This window comes from Delphinus delphis, chromosome 5 (genome assembly GCF_949987515.2).
Source record: "Delphinus delphis chromosome 5, mDelDel1.2, whole genome shotgun sequence".
Classification (NCBI taxonomy): domain Eukaryota; kingdom Metazoa; phylum Chordata; class Mammalia; order Artiodactyla; family Delphinidae; genus Delphinus; species Delphinus delphis.
Genome location: NC_082687.1, coordinates 4,632,553 through 4,658,775, shown reverse-complemented (window position 1 = coordinate 4,658,775; position 26,223 = coordinate 4,632,553). Strand labels below are relative to the sequence as shown.

The following is a 26,223-nucleotide window of genomic DNA, read 5'->3' as shown; positions in this document are numbered from 1 at the left end:
AGCTATTTAAATTTCCTTACATCCACAGACTTCCGCCAGCATTTTTCTTTACCCTTCTTGCCTCTAATGAAACTCCATTCTCCTTATTGAGGCAACTTCTGCACACATGCCGTGTCTGGTATTCTCACTCTGAACAGCCTTGATGCGCTAGGACCTCGAAAGGGAATTGTTTGCCTTCGCCATTTTTACTCACACTGTCATTTACAGACCATTGGTCCTAAATAAACGTGAGAAAAAAACCAAAAGCATCTCATTTAGCAATGTATAATCCTGCATCTCTTTCAACTTGTTTGATTTACTGGTATCTAACAGCATCTAAACTCCCCAGGAGCAACAATTAACTATTGAAAGGTCTCCACGGTACCTTCCTCTCCAGGCTGAGTCCTGCCGAGTGACTTGTGCTTCCATGCGGACAGCTTACCCGCCACCTCACTCCCCACTTCCACAAGATCCACACATGCTCTTGATTCTACTGCCAAAAGTATATTCTTATCTGTCTAAGTGTCTCAATTACTTACATTGCATTTAGAATCAAGTCGTTGCTTCCAAGGTGGTAACTTAACCATCATTAACTTTAAAAGAAGTTTTCATGGGATTAAGGCCATGTATGACCTACTTCTTTTCAATTATTTTTTCATCCTCACTAGCTACTCCTCCTTGCTATTCATCTTGTGCTTCAGACACTGCTCACTATGCCTCTATTCCGCCAGGCCCTCTTAGGTGGCAGTGTCTCCACACCGAATCTCCTATGTTAAACCTATTCCAGCCCCCCAAAATTGCATTTTCATAGAATTCTGTGCAAGTTTCTATGATAGCAGAACTCATTTTTCAAAATTTATTTGTTCACATATTTGTCTTCTCCATCAGAATAAAGTCCTGAATGACAGAATCATACTCTGGTATCATATTCCTACCCCAACACTTAGGTCATTGCCTGGAACATGGTGCCAATTCAGAACGCTCAGTAAGGGAAGGATTGAATGTAATTAGTAAAAGTTACTTGAATGTATTTCAAAAACATTCCTCTGCAAGCTTGAAACTACTTAGGAAAAGCTTCTACTTCTCTATCTCAAGTAAGAGTTAATCATTCTAGCTTATTAAGAATGATCAAAATGTCCCAGCTTTTTGACAGCTCAATCTGACCATCTGCAGACAAATACAGGCCTAGATGGAGGGGGTGGATAGAGAAATCATTAACACATATGTTTTAATGAAGACTGGCCCTTAAGTCTTCAAAACCTAGTAAAGTAGTTTAATATATAAACAGAATCCGATGCATTATGGTAAGTGCTATAATAGAGGTAGTATCAAGACATTTCTAAGAGAAACAAAGGATACAAACATTTTGGAGAAGTCAGGGAAGATGTGGCAGTAGCAGTGATGTGTACAGTGGATTCTGAAGAAATACAAGAGCGTAAAGCTTGGAACATGAAAATGCTAGTGGATAGTCTGCCCAGAAAATTGAACACGAACTCACCCTTTCTCCAGTAACCACTCAGGAATGCTTAGTTACTTACACCAAGCAAGCAGGCAGGCAGTAGCCAAAACTGCCTAAAGACTTGGAAGTATCTGGGAAAGTATGTAGAGCCCTTGAGAACAGAAGGTAGAAATAGAAGAAAGGACTTTTCTAGATCTTTATCCTATTTTAAGGAATTTCACCAGCAGTTGCGTGCTCTGACGGGGACCTGAGGGCTGGTAGAATTGTCCCTCCAACTGGGAGCATTCTGCTATATCCTCTGCGTGAAGTTCTAACCACATACAGACTTGTTCTTAAATCTTTGACTTCCATTAACAAATAAGTATCTTTTTGCTTGTGTCTGTTGGAGAATTTTTATTAATCATGGTTACCCTGAGACTGACAAAAACTTGAATTGTAGTAGGTTGTCAGACAAACAAGGGAAGAAACAAGAGAGAGGATGTTACAGGTAGAGGAAAGAATATGTGCAAAAGCAGGTGTAAATAACAAAACATGGCAAGCTTACTTTATAATCAGAAAATAAAAGAAACTAAAAAAGCTGTTCTGATTCCTTTGAGGAAGTCCACTTTTTCTGTATGGTAGAAGTATAAAGTGATATATTCATTGACCAATTTGAATAGCATTTTTGAGATTGCCAAGGGACAGTCTAGTTTTGATTGTTTACTGTGAAGACAGCTTCTTGAATAATAACATTGCTTCTGTTGAAAACTTGTCATATTCATGAATGGCTTATTGTAATCAGACATTATCTTTATGTATCATTTATATGCATGTGTCTTACTCTAGGTCTTTTGAAAAAGCAGATACCAAGCGTTGTGCAAGAAATTTATATTAGGAGAAACTCCTGTGAGAACAAATGGGGAGGGAGCCAAGCAGGGCTGAGAAAGCTCTCTGACCGACCATGGTGCATGTCTGATCGTGACACATGTGTGATCATGACGCGTGTGTGATCATGGTGCATGTCTGATCGTGATGCATGTATGATCATGACGCATGTGTGATCATGGTGCATGTCTGTCCATGGTGCTTGTCTGACCATGGTGCATGTCTGACCATGGTGCATATCTGTCCATGGTGCATGTCTGACCATGGTGCATGTCTGTCCATGGTGCATGTCTGACCATGGTGCATGTCTGTCCATGGTGCTTGTCTGATCATGACACATGGTTAATCATGGTGCATGTCTGTCCATGGTGCTTGTCTGACCATGGTGCATGTCGGTCAGCCCATGGTACATGTCTGTCCATGGTGCATATCCGAGCATGATGCATGGTTAATCATGATGCATGTCTGTCCATGATGCATGTCTGTCCATGATGCTTATCTGATCCTGATGCATGTCTCATTATGGTGCATGTCTTAGCCAGAGTGAAGAAGAATGGTCAGAAAGGAAGTTAGTTTGGGTGAAGCATCTTAGACTCACATAGAGTCTAAGGAAGATTTAGCAATGCCATTGGAAATCCTAGAGCCAAAACCCCCATTCAGATATGGCTCACATCAGTAGAAATGGGCCTGCTTTACTACTATGAGGACTGTACTCAGCCTTTGGCTCAGTGGTCCAGCCTGCGGACAACATGGTCATGTCACAAACACAGTTACAGAATGCAAAGCACAACAGCTGAGACCTTTGTTCGGTTAAGCTCCCCACAGGAGAAGAACTGATGATCTTATTGTCGTGTCTGATATAGCACGTAACGTGCAAAATTTTAAAGTTAACTTCCACTATTGAACATTTATTGAACTTAGGAGTTTTCCAATTTCTAGCTAAACTATATATTGTATATTTATAATGTTTACATATTAGTGGTGCTTGGTTTTCTATAGTAATACATCATTTATATTTTAATCTCAACAATAGGTATAGACCATTAAATCACATAAAAGCTATTGTCAGAATTTTGACATAGTTTATTCTTAGCGCGATCTTTGGTAAAGAATGTTAAGTCTTTTCAAAAACCACTTTTTGTTGAATTCTGAGACAGTTGGCAAATATTTTACATGGCACTAGATACCATTAGGTCGTCAGAGAAAGTATGGTTGTTTTACCCTTTTTCGTAATTAAAATAAAAATGTACCTTCTTCTATTAAAAGACTTGTGTCCTCAAGCTTGGAAAAGGAAGGGGGCATGTCATAGGGATGAACTTGGAATAATTCCTGTGCTAAAAATATCCACCTTCATACCTGCCTACAAGGTTCTGTCTTTTGTTTAAAACTCACATCAAATTGTGCCTGTTAGTTTTAAGGAATTTTTCCAGATTTTCCTGGACCATCCTCTAGCTGCATCTATAATTCTCTGTCCATTTCCTATAGTATCAAAACTGATTATTATTACAGACATTGCAGTATTAATCATATTGTATTTTATATGAGAGAATTTTGTTTATCCTTGCACTCTAGATATTAAGCTTCCTGAGGTAAGCTATTAGAATCTGTAAAATCATTCACTCAGTGCAGTACCTAACAGACAAAGGTTATTAAATGTTATGTAAAGAAAATTAGTATGTATAGTTAATTCATTTTAGTAAGTTGAATCTCTGCATATAGTGAAGAATATGAAGATACATAAATGTTTATACGTTACACAACACAAATGACATTAAGCAAATATAGACTGAGATTCTAGCTAGAAGATGGTACATTTTTTCTTTAAGTATTTTTTCCTGGCAATTTTTTTTTTTTTTTTTTTTTTTTATTTGTTTATTTATTTTTTTTTTAACATCTTTATTGGGGTATAATTACTTTACAATGGTGTGTTAGTTTCTGCTTTATAACAAAGTGAATCAGTTATACATATACATATGTTCCCATATCTCTTCCCTCTTGCGTCTCCCTCCCTCCCACCCTCCCTATCCCACCCCTCCAGGCTGTCACAGAGCACCGAGCCAATATCCCCGTGTTTCCTGGCAATTTTTAATGGTTTGTAATCTTTAAATACTCCGAAACAGTTAACCTTTTTTTTTTTCTCTATGTACCAATTTAATTTTTTTTTAAATTATGGTTTTCTTCAGATACATGCCTACGAGTGGGATTGCTAGATCATATGGTAGCTCTATTTTTAGTCTTTTAAGGAACCTCCATACTGTTCTCCGTAGTGGCTGCGCCAATTTACATTCTCACCAATAGTGTAGGAAGGTTTCCTTTCCTCCACAGCCTGTCCAGCATTTATTATTTGTAGATTTTTTGATGATGGCCATTCTGACCAGTGTGAGGTGATAACTCATTGTATTTTTAATTTGCATTTCTCTTATAATTAGCAATGTTGAGCATCTTTTCAAAACAGAAATAGACTGTTAGAAATAGAATAGACTGTTTGAAATAGAAATTTCTATTTCAAAATAGAAATAAACATAGAAAACAAACTTATAGCTACCAAAGGGGAAGGGAGGGTGTGGAGGGATAAATTAGGAGGGTGGGATTAACATATACACACTACTATATATACAATAGATAAGCAAGGACCTACTGTATAGCACAGGGAACTCTCTGCTCAATATTTAGTAATAACCTATAAAGGAAAAGAATCTGAAAACGAATAGATATATATGTGTATGGCTGAATCACTTTGCTGTATACCGGAAACTAACACAACATTGTAGATCCAAGTATACTTAAAAAAAATGTAAATAGGTAAATAAAGTGCAGCCGAGGTGTTAAAAAAAATATTTCCTACAGTAGTTTTTGTTGTGTTGTTTTTTTTTTTTTTTTTTTGGTACGCGGGCCTCTCACTGTTGTGGCCTCTCCCGTTGCGGAGCACAGGCTCCAGATGCGCAGGCTCCAGACGCGCAAGCTCCGCGGCCACGGCTCACAGGCCCAGCCGCTCCGCGGCATGTGGGATCTTCCCGGACCAGGGCACGAACCCGTGTCCCCTGCGTCGGCAGGCGGACTCTCAGCCACTGCGCCACCAGGGAACCCCCCCTACAGTAGTTTTAAGCTCTACTCGTGACGATCTCTTTCCAGAGAGAGGAACAGAATAGGACTTAAGAACATAGGATCCAGTCCAAGCTCTTCAGTAAGTGAACTGTGTGACTTCAGGTATATCCTTTAATCTCACTGGAGTTCAAGATCTTCATCTGTGAAATGAAGGGACTTATCCAGATCGTCTCCAAAGTTCCTTCAGCTTCAAGGCAAACTCTCAGGTCTTAGGACTGACTCAGCATGATGCTCTGGGCTTTTCTTCTCTTTAACGACTTGTGCGCCCTGTGGTCCTATAGAAGGACTACAAGATGTTAATCATTCTCTCAAAGGAGGCAAACATTCTTTGAAATAAGAACTTCCTCAGCAACGAATAGCTGTTAAAGTGCAGTACATAATCATGCAAATGCTTATGATATCTGTAACATCTCAGTTGGCCACATTACCAAGTAGAGACTTCACTACAAATAAACCATAAACTCAGCCTGTTTGGGTGACATTCAGGCAGAAGCTGATACACCCCATGATCATTGGATTTAGTATTTTTCATACCCTGGCATAGTTAATATCTAAATATGGAAAACTTGAACATTAATCACGATAGCAACATTTTATGGTATAAAAATATTTTCTTTCCAAGGTATAGTTTCTCTCTAATATCAGTGTCTGCCTTTTAAAACTCTTGCAGCATCATATAACCTTTTCGTATTTTTAAACTTCTCAAAATTGCAGTTCGTTTGTGGATTGTTATCTGCAAAAATCCAAAGTAGCGTTTTGCCACTTTCTGACCTAACTTCCAATCTGTGCATTTAGAGACTGGATATTTACAAAATCTTAACTGCCTACTGAGTCCTAGAAAAAAAAAAAGGGAAAGCAGCAAGATTCCCTTTGTATAGGAAAATAAATATATAAAGAGATAGAACAAAATAAAAGCAATTTTTTTTTAATTTAGAGAAGGTGGAAAAAAGAGGTATAAGCTTTTCTTTATATAAAGGAAAATGCAGGTCTTCTACAGACACTATTCAGGAAATATTCTCCCTTTTTCTCAAAAATAAAACCTTAAGAAGGGTGGACTGTTTCCCTTCAGGACTTTATATCATTCACTGTCATGTCCTATGTCCCCAGTAAAGAGTAAGTAAATAGTTTGAATAAATGAACAATCTATTTCCAGTGACAAAATAATTATGTTAAAACTACTTTAAGGATTACTCTTACTACATGGATAATCTGGGCAGTCTTCAAACCTTAGCAAAATCTTTGTTCCCTCTCCTACTTCCATCTGATGATAAACAATATAAAATACTAGAGAAGGTGAAGCCCTGTTTGCTGCCTTAGTTTACCTTCAGTTGACTTTGGTTCAGCTGCCATAAGTGAACCAGCTGTCTATGAGCAGGACTGAGGCATCATATCTGGAGAAGAGTGTATTTTCATCATGTGTCTGGTCAGTGATCCCAATGATGAAATGCTCATTTCACCCATGTCTTAGTCTTGGCAAATTCAAGATAACGCTGAATAAAAAACATAGAAGAGAGAATGATTCCACTTCAACAGCAGTAGATACAAAAATCCAAAAACATCGAGCCAATGAAAGCAACTGGGAAGATTATTCACATGATGAAAAGACTCAGTTAACTGTTTCTTTAGGTAGACAGCATTTCTGAGATAAAGCGTGATCTATTTGACTAGAAATTATTCTTCACATGGTTTTTCACAGAATATTTTCCGGAAGTCCTTAATAAAGAATATAATACTTTATGTCATACTGAACTCAAAGCTAAACTGTTTTCACTTATTTATCTTTTACTAGCCAAGACATGGTCTTGGAAGGAAATTTCCATGTGAGGAAAGTGGTGATTTGCCCCATAGGCCTTTGAAATCTGTTTCCTGTAAAGAAATGGAGTTTTGAGCCTCATCAATTTTTAAACGCAAAGGAAGTACTCGACATGCTGTAGTGAAAATAAATTATAGTCCCTCATTATTAATTCACAGGTCAACTGTTCAAGCAAAATTGTTTCTGAGTTTATATTAAACTAAAAGGAGCATAAAAATTATTTCTTTCTTGTGGTCTTCATAAACAGATTTAACAGGTACTAGGTAATAAGTGCAATACAAACGTCTTACCAAGTAGATAAGTGAAGCTGCGATTGGATTGTAATACACCGTAATGTGCTTTCAGTCCACAGGTCCTTTCCAAGGCAGCACCATGGCTAAAAAGCTGTGCATGTGAAAGCTCATACTCTGTTCTCTAAGAAAGAAACAGGTTGCATGTGACGTATTTTCAAAAAATTAAATAAACTCCTTAGGGCACTTTAGAGAATAGCATCTAGGCCTCCTGCAGGGAATGCTATACTCAGATTGCCTGCTTTTTTTTTTTTTTTTAATACGGTCAGCTAGAGGAAATTGAGAGCAGGCAGTACAGGCTGCCCTAAGGCCCAGTGTAGAAGCTCAGATTCCCTGAGCTATGCTGGTACCTCCACACGTTTGCTTAGCCTCCTTGGATTCCTAGCTATACTTTCTTCGGAATAATTCCAAATCTAGCTCGTTTCCTGAATATTCTGGCAATATAAATAAGAAAATTGGTTCTGGACTCTTAAGAAGATCCTTATTAACACAGAGGAAAATCTCGTTTTCCTGTTCAGCAATCTCATGAACATCATTAATTAAACAGCAATAACAGTAATAGTAGATAGTCTTTAGTATTCTGCCAGGCAGTCTACTGGGTACCTTATATACAACATTTAAAGTGTTCTCAATAGTCCTTCAAACAAGGAATTTATAGGCATTAATAGAGAATGAAAAATGGGAATTATATAATGCCAACCAAAGGACAGCCTGCTGGAACTGAGCAGAACCTCACCAAGCAGTTATTGGATGAGATCACAGAATTCAGGACCAGGTTTCTAATTTCAAGGACTAGAGGTTAGTATCTACAAGTACCCAGGGATGGTCAGAATCCCAGTAACTTACGCTGGCCCACTAGAATGCATAAAAGATTGAGGAAAAGAGTAGAATGTACAGTTATTGACAATGAGAATTTTAAGAGGTATTTGTGAAAAGATATTAATTGAAAAAAAATGAGAGAACAATCAAGCCAAGTATTTTAGGTAGAGGCAACTGTGAGCTCAGTTATTGATCAGAAATCCTTCTGGCATGTTTGAGGTACAGTCCGCAGGCCACTGCAACTCTAGAGAGAGGAGACAGGTTTAGGGAAGAAGAGTCAATTACATTTTATTCTAAGTGCGATAGAAGCCATTAAAAGTTTTGATCAGGGCTTCCCTGGTGGCGCAGTGGTTGAGAGTCCGCCTGCCGATGCAGGGGACACGGGCTTGTGCCCCGGTCCGGGAAGATCCCACATGCCGCGGAGCGGCTGGGCCCGTGAGCCATGGCTGCTGAGCCTGCGCATCCGGAGCCTGTGCTGCGCAACGGGAGAGGCCACAGCAGTGAGAGGCCCGCATACCGCAAAAAAAAAAAGAAAAGAAAAAGAAATTAGTAATTCTATATATAGTAAAAAAAAAATCAGGAGATGTAATGGAAAAAAGAATTGATTAACATTAACAACTAAAAAGGTAAAATATCTATGTATACGTTCAAGAAGAGACGACTTTTTCATGATATAGCAATTAAAAATGAATCAAATAAATAGAAACACATACAGTATTCCTTTTAAATATGTTAAAATTCAATTAGTTAATGTATAAATTTAATATATCCCCTGAAAATATTAACATTTTTAAATTAGATAAATTCTAAAATGTAAGATAAAAATGCTAGTCATGTTTTAACTTGATAAACTGACTGCAAAGTTTATGGAACACCACACATGAAAAATGTAGCCAATAAATTTTGAGAAAAAATTGTGAAAGATTCATTTTCTTGGATATTTATATGTATTTATAGGCTCAATAAATAAAATAGTGTAAAACTTATATGTGAAGAGAAACGCTCATGAAGTAAATAGAACATTCAGGTATAGACTAAATGCATGTCAGCCAACAAGCGGCATTCCAAATCAGTAGGAAGTGATGGCCTATTCAATAAATTGTGTACTAATAGATAGCTATGTCAAGAAAAACAACAACATTTGAACCGTTACTGTATATAGTATATTGTTATAATAATGGTCTCCAGTGAATAGTCTCCCAGTATCAATGGTTTTGGGTAATCCCCTCAAACGTTGACCCTAGGCTTGGCTATATCATTTCTTAATGTCAGTGGGACCTAAGCAAACATGAGGCAAGCAGAGAGTTGACTATTTAGAGCTTCCCTTCTTAGAACGCCACAGTCACCTTGCGAGGAAGTCTTGTGTAGCATCCTCGAGGATAGAAAACCACACTGAAAGAGGGAGGCCAACCCGTCCCAGTTTTCCTTGCTGAGCTCAGCCACCAACGAACCCAGCAGTTGAATGAAGCCACATTGAGTATATGGAGTAAGTAAAATATTGTGGCTCATACTTCAGCTTCCTGGGAATGACTCTAAAGCAGTAAATATACTACAGACAGCTATGGGGACGTATCTTTCAAATGTAGTGTTGAAAGAGGAAAACTAAGACACAACATGAGATACATGCCATATCATCATCATTTATATAAATAAAAATGCAAAAACAAAACAAAACTCTCCCTTTCCCTCTTTCCCTTACTCTTACATACCCAAGAACACACACACAGGATAATTTTTTTTAATACTAAGTCCAAATAAATTTCAGAACATATATTATAATCCCTTAACCTGTCAAGCAGTAATTATTCACGCAGCTTTAGTCTTGTCTGAAGAAAATGTAAACATAATGGGAAAATAATAATACAGCTACTAGTATTAATCATGTTTGTAACTTTTACTGCATATTTCTATCTCAGTTCCATTAATTTAACAAAACACTATGGACCGAGTGGCTTAAATGACAAAAATTTATTTCTTACTCTTCTAGAGGCTGGGAAGTCCTGACGGTCATAGTGAGGACCCTCTTCCTGGTTTGCAGACTGTCATCTTCTTGCTGTGTCCTCCCATGGCAGGGAGAGAGATCACCTTTCTAAGAAGTGTCTCCTCTTATAAGGGCACTAATCTCATTCACAAGGGCTCTATCCATGACCTAATTTCCTCCTAAAGGCTTGACTTCCAACTAGCATCGCATTGGGGATTAGGGCTTCGACATATGAATGGGGGGGAGGGCACATTTCAGTCATAGCATTCCACTCCTGCCTCCTCAAAATTAATGTCCTCCTCAAGTGCAAAATGCACTCATTCATACCAATAGCCCCAAAAGTCTGAACTCATTCTAGCATTTCAAGTTTAAAGTCCAGAGTCTCATCTAAATATCACCTAAATTAGATTTGGTGGAGACTCAGGGTGTGGTTCATACTGATGCAAAATTCCCCTCTTGTTGTGAACCTGTGAAATCAAACAAGTTATGTGCTTCCAAAATACAGTGGTGGGACAGGCACAGAATAGACACTTCATTCCAAAAGGGAGTACAAAGAGAGAAGGGAGTGGTGATGATGAGTCCCAAGCAACTCTAAAATGCAGCATGGCAAACTCCATGAGATTCTGGAGTCTCAAGAATATACCCTTTGGCTAGATGCTGTGGCTTCCAGACCCACTGGAGTGGCAGTTCTGCCCCCTGCAGCTCTGCAGCGCTCTGGGTGGTCCTGTTCCTGAAGCTCTGGGTGATGTGTCACATCTTTTCAGTCCTAGGATGTGGCCCTGATAATCCTTGAATCACCTCTGGAGCCATTCACCCTTTGCCTTGAAGAATAATGCATGTCCACAGCTGAATAGCTGTATGGTCTCATCCTTTAAAATTGGAGAAGTCAGACAATCTCCCTTCACTCCATCCCATCTCCATCTCCTTTAGTTCAGACTGGCCGTGTTCTTCCTGGTGACTGATTCGTTCTGTGGTCCCACCCATGTTAATCTCCTTATCAAATGGTCAGTCTTCCACACACTTAATGTTCTCTTCTGAACATGCATTCTCATTTTTTGTATTATGGACACAAAAAACTCTCCACATCTTTATGTTCTGGCTCCTTTAGCTTAATGATTCCTTCTTCAATTCATCTCTCTTCTCATGTTTTTACTATAAACAGTGATGAGGAAGCAAGCCACTCCTTTAGAACTTTGCTTATGAATCTCCTCAGCTGAACATCTAAAACTTCATCATTCCCACGTTCTGTCTTCCATAAGACACTAGAACACTAACAGAACTTAACCGAGTTCTTTGCATGTAACACAAGTCACCTTTCCTCTGGTTTCCAATAATACTTCCTCAGAACCACCTGAGACTTCATCAGAATGGCTTCTACCATTCATATCTCCACATTCTGCTCATGATTTTTGGTGTATTCTTTAAGAAGACAGAGACTTTCTCTCCTTTTTTATTTCTGGGGCTTCATGAGGCTTGCCTTTAGCATTCCCTCCATGGCAATATTGGCTGTTTCTCACATGTACATCAAAACTATCCCAGCCTCTACCCATCGCTCAGCTCCAAAGTTGCTTCCACACTTTTACAGCAGCATCCCTACTTGTGGTACCAAGGTCTGTCTTAGTCAGTTCATGCTGTTTTAACAAAATACCAGAGCCTGGGTGGCTTAAACAACAGAAATGTATTTGTCACAGTTCGAGACGCTTTGAAGTCAGAGACCAGGGTGTCAGCATAGCGAGGTTCTGGTAAGGACCCTCTTCTTGGTTTGCAGACTGCCGTCTTCTTGTGTGCTCACATGGCAGAGACAGCGAGAGAGATCGTCTGTCTCATGTCTCTTCTTATAAGGCGACTAATCTCATTCATGGAGGCTCCTCCCTCATGACCTAATTCTTCCCAAAGTCTCCTCCAAATACCATCACATGGGGAATTAGGGCTTCAGCATGTGAATTTGGAGGGAGGTGAAGGATATGAGGCACACACATTCAGTACACAGGAGTTAGTAAAAATATTTTACTAGTAACTGGAGGTTAGAGACATTTTCTACAACTTTACCAGAAGAAAATGTTATACAAAGAAGAAATCATTTCAGGAAGAAAAATCAAGAATTTTTCCTTCGCCCAACTTGCACAGTTACGCATTTTTTCCTTATCAATTGTCAAATGATCTCAATTAGAAAAACTGTGTATGTTACAATTCTCACTGCAGGCAGCTCCATGCATTCACTAGACTTGAGACTCTCGGATTCCTCAGCCGAGGAAACCTGTGCTGCTCTTTGGCAAAACCTTTACCCTCCTCCACCTTGCTCTGTCCCAGGGGTCTGGCCAATGAGAAACCTGGCTGGAGGTTGCATGCAGAAGGTGGGACCAGAGCGTATTATCCCCACTACCCACCCCCCAGCACCTTGTCTACTGATTTCTAGGAAACCAGATGTTTCTTAAAATGGGAAGTCCCAGATCCTCACACGACATACCCCTCTCCACCTAACTCCTTCCTTCCAGGACACAGCAGTGACGACAGCCTTACTGTTGCGCTCCACACATTACTGCACTATCACTTGCAGTCAATTTACATTGCTTTGTAAACAGTCTCTTTGATTTATTCTAATTAGAATTTGCACTTTTCCTTCTGGGATCCAGACTGAAATGAGCTCTCTCTTCCACTGAAAGCCTAGCATAACAAAAGTTAGTAGCTGTAGCAAATTAGTAGTTGTAACCCATCTTTTCTTTGCAGAGTTTCCCCAAATACTCTTTGCAAGTCAAGGGACATAATTATAAGCACCCACTACTTGACATAATTACCTTAAGGATAGGAACCATTTATTTACTCTCCATTTCCTTCCTAAGGTTTTATGAAGTGTACTGCACACAGTAGGCTGTGAATTATTACTGAATGTGATCACGTAGCCTCTAGAACCCAAATCATGCCTAACCTGGTTCCTCAGGGAACCGGTTTTTCACTTCCTTTTCTCTCTTACAGTACACAGTGGACACTTGGGTAATATTTTTTGATTGATTAATAAGATTCTAATTTGTTCATGTCTTTGTTTTATCTCCCTTTTCTCTTCCCACCTCTGTGCTCACAAATTATCTCTCACTCTTCTAATTACTAACTCCACTTCTGTTATGTCACCTCTGATCCGTTTACCAACTCTTACGTGAAACACATCCTCTTCAGAGGAACAGGTAAGGTCAGGGAAGCTGCTATTTTCAGGTTGTTTTCCAAAAAAAAGTTAGGGAGAGCCACCAATCTTTTAAAATGCCATCTTAATGCATAGTTGTCATGTTTTTCCTTAAGCTGTTAAGCTCTTCAGAAAAAAGTGGAGGGCTTTGGTATTTGAAGTACGGTCTGTAGTCCATGTGGTGTGCACAGAATTCTTAATAAATCTGTTTTTTTTCTGTATGCCCTGGTTACTCACTAGAAGTGATAGAACTTTAGACACTGTATTAATTCTGTCAAGCGATTAGACATCCTGAATATAATAAAATTAAGTTATGTATTTATGTCTCAGTTTTTCCTAGAAGAATCAAGCTCCCTACACAACAGAAAAATAAGATACCAGAGAAGGAAGACAATAGGGGATTTAGGGATCAGTAATACATTCTACTTCATTTTTTAAGAAAAAAAATTAAAAATGAAAGTAGGGAAGAAGTAATGTAGCTAAAATCTTTAATACAGAATTCGCACAATATACTTATAAAAGTCAGGAAGGAGGGCATCCTGGTGTTCATTTCAGCTTTTCAACCTGTGTGTTGAAAACAGAAAACTTCAAAGTATTATCATTTCTCAAACACATCTAAGCATTAGGCCAATTCAGAAACCGTCCTTGCTCTCGTTATAAATCTTTACTAAATGTGTCAATTCCACTTCTTCTGTGTTTCACCTCTTTCGAATGTGAATGTGACCACTCTTTAGGAACAGGTGTATTTTACTGAGCTGTTTATGTGAAATTCAGATAAAAACTAAATCCTCTGGTACTTGAGTAGGAACAGCATTCAGTCTTTTATTACAGGGGTCAGTCTGGGATAACAGGAAACAACTAAATATAAAGGAATCCATAAACTAGTGAATGATGACTCACGTCAGCTTTATGGTTTGTGTCGATGAAAACCCTGTGCTAGCTGTTAACACACTGGGGGATATTTCAACAGCACATTATGTGTGAGGGTCTATATATTAATTGCAAGGAGAGGAGATTATCATTTTACTTTCTTATCTGTTAAGCATTTCTTACCTTCCAGTTGGAAAAACAGGGTACTTATCATCCAGTTAGGAAAACAAAGTATTAATAATCCTGCTTGTCACTTTTTATGAAGTACTGATCATTTACTTGATCCTATGTTTTGGATTTAGATTTTCACAAGTAAAATCTCAATACAACAAATTCCTATGGCTGTTCCAATTTTCTTGTTCTGAGATTTTATTTCAAAGAATATGCTTTCTACAATTGAGACATCAGAAAAGTTTGGGGAAATTCTTTTATTTACATGTGGATTGCAGCAAGTTTTTTTTTTTTATTTTTTATTTTTTTTTTTACTAATAAGGCATAGTGTCTGGCAAAACCAATACTCAAATGCACCCAAATAAGGCATAGTGTCTGGCAAAACCAATACTCAAATGCACCCAATCTCCACTTACTGCTTTCCATTTGCATCCATTGATATACATGGAAAGACTAGTTTTAAAATCTGGGGAGGTGCAGATGACAGAGTTTGAGGAAAGAGATCATACAGGAATGGAGAGGGAGCTTCAGAAACATTTCCCAGGGAGAAACCATAATTCAAAAAGACACATGCACCCCAGTGTTCACTGCAGCACTATTTACAATAGCCAGGACATGGAGGCAACATAAATGTCCATCAACAGAGGAATGGATAAAGAAGATGTGGTACATTTATACAATGGAATATTACTCAGCCATAAAAAAGAACAAAATAATACCATTTGCAGAAACATGGATGGACCTAGAGATTGTCATACTGAGTGAAGTTAAGTCAGACAGAGAAAGACAAATATCATATGATATCGCTTATATGTGGAATCTAAAAAAAAGGGTACAAATGAACTTATTTACAAAACAGAAATAAAGGCACAGATGTAAAAAAATAAACTTATGGTCAGGGAGGAAAGCGGGGGAGGGATAAACTGGGAGATTGGGATTAATATATACACACTACTATATAAAAAATAAAAAACTAATAAGGACCCACTGTATAGCACAGGGGACTCTACTCAGTACTCTGTAATGGCCTATATGGGAAAAGAATCAAAAAAAAAGGAACGGATATATGTATATGTATAACTGATTCAGTTTGCTGTGCACCTGAAACTAACACAACAATGTAAATCAACTATACTCCAATAAAAATTAAAGAAAAAAAAAAAAACAAAGAAACACTTCCTAGCTTGTAAGGACTGGTCCTTAGTGGTTAAGTATTAGAAGTCAGCTTTAATGAGAACTGTCCAGGTGGGGATCTGTGAGGACTCTGGGGAGAGGCAGCCCTGTATTATGATTCAGGAGATAAAATCATTGTTTTTCTGCAAATCTTTGGAGCACCTTTCACTCTAAGCTTTGGGGTATCACTACTCTTGGCACTGACCATGGCAGATTAATACAGGTCATTAATTACAATTATGAGATTCCTTCAGTAGTATCTCAGGTCATGGATTTGAAAGCAGGACAGGAACAGAATATCATCACAGATTCTGTGGGGTGAGTGACTTAAAAGCTGCTTTGTGAGATTCTATTTGGGGGCTGTCTAGTGAAAGATATGGGGAAGTCATTCATTACTCAAATGCAAGAACTGTAGCCTGGTCTTGTGGGACGTGGAGGTCATGGCACAGTTAATCTTTATTAGGCTTCATGATGTTTCAGTCATGTTTCTCTCTAAGTATCTGTTCTTTTCCCCCTCTCTGCCAAATCACTTCCCTTGCAACGCTCCTGAATTGCCATGACACACTCTGACTGCACCTCTCCATGTCCTTAGGGATCCAGGTCCTAAAGTCAGCCACAAAATTTTCTGTTACTTTTAGTGAAAGTCCTTGAGTAAGACAGGTATCGATTCCAAATCCCATCATTTGTGCAGAGTTCAAAGTCACCCAGTACTCCATGGCCACCTGCTCCACACCCTCCCTAGGAACTGAAACAGCATCTCTAAGAGATGATGGAGTGAGCTCGGCTGCCCATGTTCCTAACATGAGCAATTTGGTGATTGGGCAAGGTGCGCACTGGACACAGATCCTGTTGACACAAGCGAAAGCAAGAATAAAAAGGTGAATTTCTATTATCAAAGTGACCGCTGTTGGGCTTCCCTGGTGGCACAGTGGTTGAGAATCTGCCTGCCAATGCAGGGAACACGGGTTCGAGCCCTGGTCTGGGAAGATCCCACATGCCGCGGAGCAACTAGGCCCGTGAGCCACAACTACTGAGCCTGCGTGTCTGGAGCCTGTGCTCCGCAACAAGAGAGGCCGCGATAGTGAGAGGCCTGCGCACCGCAATGAAGAGTGGCCCCCGCTTGCCACAACTAGAGAAAGCCCTCGCACACAAACGGAGACCCAACACAGCCAATAATTAATTAATTAATTTTTTTAAAAAAAGTGACCGCTGTTGAATTCACAAATGCATAAATCTCATCACATTTGGGTAATACCATGTGCTTATTTTTAACATTGTGGGAATACTGGCTATACAAAAATATTAATCATTTGTTTTTGTTTTTCCATCCATGGATTATAATAGTCTGTTGTCCCATAGGAGATATTATATTTGATACATAATGGGAAAATGATGCTACTTAACGTATAAAGCATGGACGTGTTCTGCTTGTTGAGAATATACTGTTTTACTGGTAATAAACACGCATTTATTCTCATTCTCAAAACAAGGTACTTTTATCCTCTTCATGCCGATGAGGAAACTGAAACTCATGGAAGTCAAGGACCTTATATGAGTCAAGGACTTTATATGAGGTCACATGTCTATTATATTGAAAAACTGGGTCATGAAACTAAATCAGCTCAGATTGGAAACACTTACTTCATCCAAACAAGTTCTCTGAATGTGAATCACCTCATGACCTCACTTTAAAGCATAAAAACAGTAATTAAAGTTGAATCTTTTTATAAAATTTATAATGAACTAGATTGATTAAACACTCAGAAAAAGAAAATAATTTGGTAAAGGAAAGAAGGCTCTCACTCGCCTCACCAAATCTGGCAACAGATCCACACAGTGCCGTGCGGAGAGGTTACGATTTCCTAGTTACTTGATTTCCCAACTACACGAAGTCATTTCAAGAATAAGTTTTAACTCTCTCATTTCTCATAGTCTGCAACTTCCTACACACATTCTGACAGATATTAGACAAACTATGTTAGGTCTAGTACTATGCAGGATTTTATTATACTAAGCAGGCATGAAAGTTGAGAGCCTAGCATAGTAAATATTAATCACAGACTAATGAACAGTGGGAGACTTCAGAACATCAATCTGTACTGGGGGAAATTTTGAATTAGAGACACCACTTCCTACCAATAAATCAGTAGTGAAAAATTGAAGCTTTCTCAATGCATCTGTTTACGTAGCTAGATCTCTAGTCCTAAAGGAGCATACAGTATGGTTGCCAAAGGGATGTAATTTTATCGCCCCACATGGGGCTTTTGCATTTTTAACGGAACCATTTTTTTAAATTTATTTACCTCCAAAAGAGGCTGGACTGTATCACAGGAAAGTTGAGTGCATTCTTCAGTATCGGAGTTAAACTAGTTCATGAGTGGTTAGGGCTTGTCTCCTTCTTCCTCTTCAGCGTTCAAACACCATTGTCTAAAGGGAGCAGAACCCCAGGTTAAGAGGAGAATTGAAATGCCAAGACTTGACTGGTTTATGGCTTTTATTAAATGTGCAAATTACTGCTTTTGCCTCTGAGCACTTATACCATATATAACAAAAAAAAAGACAGTATCTTCCATCATAATTAACAATTCCATTAATGACATCAGACACAATGATACATCTCCACACTTACATGTCCTTAATGACTGTCAATGAATGGAAGTACGTCCCTTTCCAGTAGCCCAAGTTCATTATTTATTAAGACAAGTATGAGAGTGGGTAGTGATAATTAGGATTTTATGATATTTTTGATGCCGATAATACAAAAGTAATGAGACTCGGTTTTCAGTTTGAGGGCTTTTGTTTGTTTGCTTATTCTTTAACATTCAGGTAGTATTTAAAACCTGCACTAGGTATTCATATTTTAATGGGAGCATTTAAAAGTGATCGTTAACAATATAAAGGTCTCTTCATACCATTGTAATCAGGACTGAAATTGTATCCTGAATAGGTATAGTATGAGCTTTGTTTACTGAAAGGACACAAGCACAGTTATTAGGGACACAATAAAAAATAAAGATCCCCTAAGTCAACCAGAAATGGTGCATGTCATTTTGAAATACAATAGAAATATTACTTTCAAAATGATTACTTTATTCCATTTCAAATATATATATATATATATAAAGTAATAGATACTAAGTAATAGTATTACAGAATACTATAATTAAGCATTAATCACTAACAGTTTTTCAATTCACTCAAAATTTCTAGACTCATTGAAAGCAGGGCGAGTTATGTTCACCTCCAGTATATTCCCAGTTCTTTGGGTTTAGTGGTTGTTCAGTAAATATTTAAGATATCTTTTTAAAGGAGTAGATATACATGGTAGCTTTTCTTTCTTTTTTTTTTTTTTTTGGGATTCCAGCTTTTTTATTTTTCCCCCTTTACACAAAACAAAGTAGAAGAAATAATACAGGATTAAAACTGCAAAAGTAGTTAATTGGTAGAACACACATACACACAAAAATCTAGGAAGACAAGCTTATTTACAGTGAGGAAACACATGTAAATTACGGTAGTTTGTATACGAAACATTAAAAAAAGAGAAGTCAAACATATGCTACATGGGTGCCACTGTTTACAGCAATATTGAAGGAGAGAAAACAACACTTACTTAGGAACAGATACACCACAAGGTCCAGGTTTTACAGCATCAGTGCAATAAATTCACAAAACTATATTACAGCTAGTTAATCAGTTTAAGAATTGTTCCCAAATATGTCACATTTCCAGCCCTCAGAGGTTCATTCCTACAGATTTCAATTACTCCATCTATGGGGACCAAAAGCAGCCAGTGATACCATAAAATGAGAATCTTGAGGCTTACCTTTAAAGGCTTATTCTGGTCTTGAAAAACTAGTAGGATTTTCTACTGAAATGAATCTTGACTAAATACAGGATGAGTTTTGTTCTTTATCGGCTGGTCTTGGAGTGAAGGTCTTAGACATGACTCTTAACCTATTATGTACTTTAGTTTCATTTAGCTGAAAATCTGAAGTCAAAAGTATGCTAAAAATCCTAAATACCATCTTGCGTAAGCCTGCTACTAAAAAGCACTTAAGGATGTACCAACTTCAAGTTTAAGTGCACGGGAACAAGAGTTCTAAGCCTGTCAGATTACCCATTTGGGAGGGAGGATCAATGCTTCCAACAAATTGCTAAATTCTGCACAAGGGAGAAGCCAACACACACTAGGCCATGGAATTACTTTCATTTTATTCCATGAGGATTCTTCTCCCACAGTGTCGAAACAGAATGAGGAATGAATCTTAACTGGTCTCTTCATCAGAAGTGGTAAACTTGGTTTCTATATTCACGAAGCCAGACAGTTGTTTAAGCAGACTGTGGAAGTAGACAGTAGAACCAGCTTCCTGTAGTCACAGACCACTATCTTGTATCCAGCTACAGCAAAGATCAACTTGAACAGTTATCCCAGGCCACTATTAACTGTACTAAAGGATGAAGTTCACCACTATATTATTTTAAAAGTAAGAGTTCAATTAACCCTGGGTGAGAAAAACCAAGACGAGTGGTAATGATGAATGAGTTGTCCATATAAGGCCAGCGGATGACAACACACCCATGAAGACACTGGGCATAAAGCCTTACTTGGCAAGTCAGAATTTCTACTAACTAAGGGCAGAATGAGGGACAGCAAAGAGCTACATCTGTAACATTTTAGTATCCAGACAGCATAAAAGACACTGTCCCCAAGGACAATGTATACACCATTAATCACACTGCATAAAGCAGATGTATTATTCATTTTTCTTTTCTTTTTGTTTGAGAAGCTTGTTTATCTCTCTTTTGGCCATTCCAATGTACTTCGAAATGATTCCATGTTGGTTTAGTCCAGGAAGCAAGAGTAAGAAAGTCACTATCAGGTAGGTGAGAAGGAGGTTGTGGACTTGCTGTCCCACCCAAGCAACCGCAGCAAGAGAAATGATCATGGTCATGAAGTACATTTTAGGCTTTTCTTCCTTTAGCGTAAAGAGGCGTTTCCACCAGCCCACAGCTCTGCGTCGAGTTTTTACGAGATTGCTGCAAATTTCATGGAATCTCTGCTGTTGCTCAGTGGTCCATTTATTGGAGCCAAAAATTCTAGGCGCTAGAATGGGAACAAGGTAGTCTGCCAAGCACAAAAACATAACAAAACAGGAAACACCCGACAGAACGGATGGATCTAGATAGTAGATAGTCAGAAACACCAAAGAAACCACACCCATGGTGGCAGGTGGAAACCAGGCTCTTTCCCATCGGAGGACTTTATCTGCCATCAGCATCACTTCTCCCCATCCTTGCAGCTGCTCTTCCAGATTTGCAGTCTCTGCAGCCAGCAGGTTGGTGCTGCGATTATCTCCTTCCGCCATTGTTCCCGAGGTGCCCCCTCAGCGAGCGCAAAACTCCCCCAAAAGCCAGCCTTCCTCAGAGGCACTCACGACAACCCTCGGTAGCTTTTCTTTTGTGTAGAAGAATTTGTACTCTCTCCAGTGACAGCAGTCTCTTCACAAATGTTCAAATATATCTAAAGTTATGATATAGTTTCCTAAGTCTATGTAATGCAATAACATAGAAGCGGTTACAGTCTTACGTCTATTTTAGTAAAATATTTGTGCTTATGTACTTCATGCCTTACATAATACAAGACTGATTCTTTGAAAACATTCACCTTATTTTGTCTAGGATATTAAAGGTCTGTGTTTATTTATATTTTGAGCTTTCCATGTGATTATATTTAAAATTTTAAGGATTATTACACTGAATGCACCATATTTCTGTATTCTGTGTGGAAATGGTAACTTTGTTTACAAAAATTAAACTTTAAGAATTAGTATACTGAAAATGAATTGTACAGGTGACAATAATAAAAATGGCTGTCTTTATAGAGTTTGTTTTGTTTTGCTTTGTTTTAATACTCACAGTAAAGTCATCTTAATTTTTTTCATTTAGGAGTACAGTCAATGTAACATAACAATACTTTTCTGATCTTTATTTTTAAGGAATTTCTGGAAATATTAGGAGGTGTTTTAATCAATATTATTAACAAAAACAAAATAAAAGTCCTTTACAATTCTGTTGTCCAATATGCATTTTGGATATAATTGTGTATCGTAGTTTCTATCTCATTTTATCTTATTTAACCTACTTATTTTTGCTAGGAAGCCACTGATGTTATAGGTCAGTGTTTCAAAATGTATTTATACCCTGCAAACAAACAAAAAAACCCACAAGATATATTTACCCTTGTCACAGGGACTTTTGATAATTTACGGCTAGCATTCAGGACCAAAAGCACTGAAGTAATCAAAGAGGTCACCAAAACATATTTTAAAATATATTTATTTTTTTGATTGAATTTAATAGAAAAATGCCATAAATCTCCAAAGTTCATCATTGTTCAATATAAAATAACCGATACAATGCAGGTGTGTCATTAAAAATTATAATAGTATTTGCTTGGCAAGGATGAAAATTTTAACTTGTATTTGAAATTTATAATAAAATAAATGTTAAAAGCGTAAAGGTAGTTAATCAAGATGATCCTAAAATGGAATAAATAGAAGGGTAATAGTTTTATACCCCTCCCAAAAAAAATCTCCATCTATTAGGATAGAGAGGCAGCTTAAAATGAGAAAAATAGGGATAATTATCTAAATAGTGATTGTCAGATTTATTTGAAGGTCATAAACAATATAAGAAGTAAATGAAGTGAGTGAAAGCGATATATATTCAAGGCTTTTATTCTTGCTGGCTTTCTAGCAGTTAACAAAGTTGATTCAATATCAGTAGGTTTAGAGATGTGCAAAATAATGTTTACTTTTTGACCCTCTAGAGTAAAAATAAAATGTGTTGTTCCAATTAACTAGATATATCACTTTTAATTATTTTGCTTTCTACAGCATGCGCTATAACTGTTTGGCTCTAATGAAAGGATGACCTAGAGGAAAGAGGAGGACAGCAAGATTGAAAGTTAATTCTAACACGATTGGGCCACCGGTTGCTGCATGGCCTGACAATTAATGCCTGGGCTGTGATGGCCCTTTCCACCTGCCCACAGTGCATTTTCTTCTGGTAACCACCCCGGAGCTTCCTGTCTAACTTTGGTTTTCATCTTTGCAGGTTTGGATTTATTCTTCATAAAGATGAAGCTGTACTACAAAAAATTGATCTTGAAACCATGTCATACGTCAAGACCATTAACTTGAAGGACTATAAGTGTGTCCCTCAGTCGCTGGCGTATACACACTTGGGAGGATATTATTTTATTGGCTGTAAACCCAACAGCACTGGGGTGGTTCCCCCACAGCTCTTGGTGGACAGTGTAACTGACTCGGTCATTGGGTTCAACAGTGATGTGACAGGCACTCCGTATGTCTCTCCGGACGGACACTATCTTGTCAGCATCAGTGACGTGAAAGGTCTTGTGAGGGTCCAGTACATCACCATCAGAGGAGAAATACAAGAGGCTTTTGATATTCACACAAACCTGCACATATCTGACCTGGCCTTTCAGCCATCCTTTACGGAAGCCCATCAGTACAACATCTACGGTAGTTCAAGCACACAGACTGATGTGCTCTTTGTGGAGCTCGCCTCTGGGAAGGTTAAGATGATAAAGAGTCTCAAGGAACCACTCAAGGCAGAGGAATGGCCTTGGAACCGGAAGAACAGGCAAATCCAGGACAGTGGCTTGTTTGGTCAATATCTGATGACGCCTTCCAAGGACTCTCTCTTTATACTAGATGGACGACTCAATAAGTTAAACTGTGAGATCACTGAAGTTAAGCAAGGAAATACAGTCGTCTGGGTTGGAGATGCCTAGGAGCCTATTCAACAATTATTAAGTGAAGAGCTTTCCAGTACACTGCACTTAATCCATGGTTTCAATTTACAACTTACATGGCTTAACTTTTCAAGTTTGTATCCTAGGCAAACATAAGTTACTTGGGTGGCCCAAATAAAATAGATTTTTTTTTTTGGCAGAGAAATACACAATTAGTAATATTGGTTGATTAGAAATATTTAACACGATATTTAATGAGAAGCTATTATACATCAATTGCAAGAATCAGATCTATAGTTATGTTTTAAGCTAATAAAATAGGAATTTAAATACTTACAAATAACTGCAGGGAATTTGAAATGATTTTAAGCATCATTTCATTTTGAGGGTGATTTATCTATTTTTTTCTCTGTCCTTTTGGTATGCTTACACCAGAAATAAAAGGTGTTATGGAACCTTAAAATTCTTAATTCAAAATATTCTGTCCCATCCACTGTTTATAATCTTTTGTGCCTTGAAGGGAATGTCACAAGAAGAAAAGGAAGGCTAAAAACTGCATACTGACCGCCTACATCACTGTAAATTTCTTGTCATTAAAAGAGAAAAGTTGAATATCTCTTGCAACAAACCCAGTCTTCAGTCATTTGTCTAACCCTCAATGAAATGTCGTTTGAAGGCATAAGTTGGCCTAAGGTTGTACACAGGTGACAAACTCTGACACTCACTGTATAATCTGCAGCATGCTGTGGAAAATGGGGAGGAAAAGAGGAAAATAATTATGGTGAAATGTTTGCAATGTATTCTCAACTCCTTTTGGTTTCAATCGCTAGAGTGTATTATATTTTTAATGCAAGTTTGTCTGGGATGTCAACTGCTTACAAATGTCTATTATTAGTGGAATAGATTTTTTCTTTTCATGTAGTCCAGTGTTGCATCAGCAGGAACTTCCATTTCTAAAACAGAAGCATTATTTGTGTCTGCTTAGAGTAAACCACATATCGGGAAATTAATAACAGGAAGAAAAAACTGGCTGGAGAACTGATGAGTATTAGTGGTTTAGGAGAATTAGTAACAGAAATTGGGAATTAGGGGATAGCACCACAGTGGTGAGGAAAGATGTACTTCTCCATTGCCTTTGCTATTTAAATATAACCCATCACAGGACTTCTTTCCTTTATAACTTCCTAAATGACTATTGTTTAACTCCTACATAATCCTTAAACAACTCTCTCACTATGTCCCGTAGTTTGAAACCTGACTAATCCTCTTATTTGCGACACTGCATAGAAGTAAAAATTATTGCTTTTCTTTTTCAAGGCAAAGAAAAGGCTGGTAGAAGTGGATTAAAACTAGTGAGTTGGTTTATTAAAATAAGCGGATAATTATCCAGGCTTAAAGTAATAGCTTACATGTTTGGAGAACCTTTTTACTTATTTTTGTTTTATTGTTGCTAAAAATGCTAATGAGCTGTTGAAATGACCTCCATTTCCTGAAGGTAATCCAGTAAGGTCTTTTTTAAATACAAATTTTACTCGTTTAAATTGTGTAAAACTGCTTAGAAACCTGACATTTTATAGTGTGTAATATCTTATGTGTATATAGCATCCTGAACTGTGTGATACAGTAGATTACTTCTTAGCTTAAGGAAGCATTATGGGAGGTAGATTTAATAAACAACAGAAATCAGCTTATGTTTCTACTTATCTGTTTTCCTTTCTAGCAATTTTCTCCTTTGGGATCATGAACCACATAAAGTGTCTGTGACCTAATGATTTAATGTTAAGTCTGTCTCATATATCCTTCTTTGGTAGCTTACACCATGTGGGTGCTCTGTCTGTAGACATTGCTTGATAAAAGGAGAATAAACTTCTTACATTTTAACTCTTGAGAGTTCAGTCAGTGTTTTAATGTAAATGCCCATGTTTTGTTTTGTTTTCCTCCCTGTACTTCAAACATAGTCTGCTGTTCTGCATTATTTTTAAAGTGATGGGGTGGGGTAGAGGGCAGGTAAAGTGAGACCAATCAAGGAACGACCATTTAGCTTTATTATATCAATTCTAAGTTGCTCTGTGCCTTCATATTCATGTGTAAAGCAAGATATTTATCCTTTTAAGGTGTCTATGTCTTTAGAATCCCTTCTTATATATTAAAGAAATGAGTATCAGAATGGAACATAAAAGTAGACTCAAATCCTTTCCTTTCAACATCCTTACACTTCCAACCACACAAATACTGAGCCCTCTTTTTTAACAATGAAATATTCAAAATATTGACATTTGTGATTCTTTTAAAAAAGAAGGAAATGCAATAATATAATATTTTCTAAAGTAGATAATTATTTCTTCAACAGAATAAGAGCTGGCCGACAGGGCATCAGCATTACTCTATACGCGTCTTGATAAAAGTGTGTTGAAAATAATGATCTCATCAATAATGTGGGCATGTGTAAAAACTGAACGTTAAGAAAAGCCAAGATAAAAATGATAAGGTCATCACTCTAAAAAGAAGCTATAACATCAAAGAGTAGATTTTTAATAGGCAAGAGAAAATAGTGAAGTGATAGCAAAAAAAAACATAATATGATTTTGTTGCAAATTATCTGGTGATAATTTTGTGATATCAGTGAAGGGCATGAAGTAAGAAAAGGTGTGAAATCAAGAACAGAAATAGGATGTGGAGAGGTCCTTGAGCACAACTGACTAGAAAAAGTAAATATTTATGTAAAGAAGGTGATATCCATA

General features: G+C 37.7%; 1 protein-coding gene and 1 pseudogene across 3 annotated transcripts in view; one reads left to right on the top strand and one right to left on the bottom strand.

The window, feature by feature from the left end:
- The window catches only part of FSTL5 (follistatin like 5), a 620,880-nt gene extending 595,370 nt beyond the window's left edge, over positions 1-25,510 (top strand). For all 3 annotated transcript variants that reach the window (XM_060011592.1, XM_060011591.1, XM_060011589.1), the window contains one exon: positions 22,819-25,510. In XM_060011592.1, the coding sequence (XP_059867575.1) occupies positions 22,819-23,521 (703 nt within the window). In that variant the 3' untranslated portion in view covers positions 23,522-25,510. The remainder of the gene's footprint in view (positions 1-22,818) is intronic.
- On the bottom strand, positions 19,731-21,132 carry LOC132425268 (ADP-ribosylation factor-like protein 6-interacting protein 1 pseudogene; annotated as a pseudogene).
- Positions 25,511-26,223: the final 713 nt, after the last annotated feature.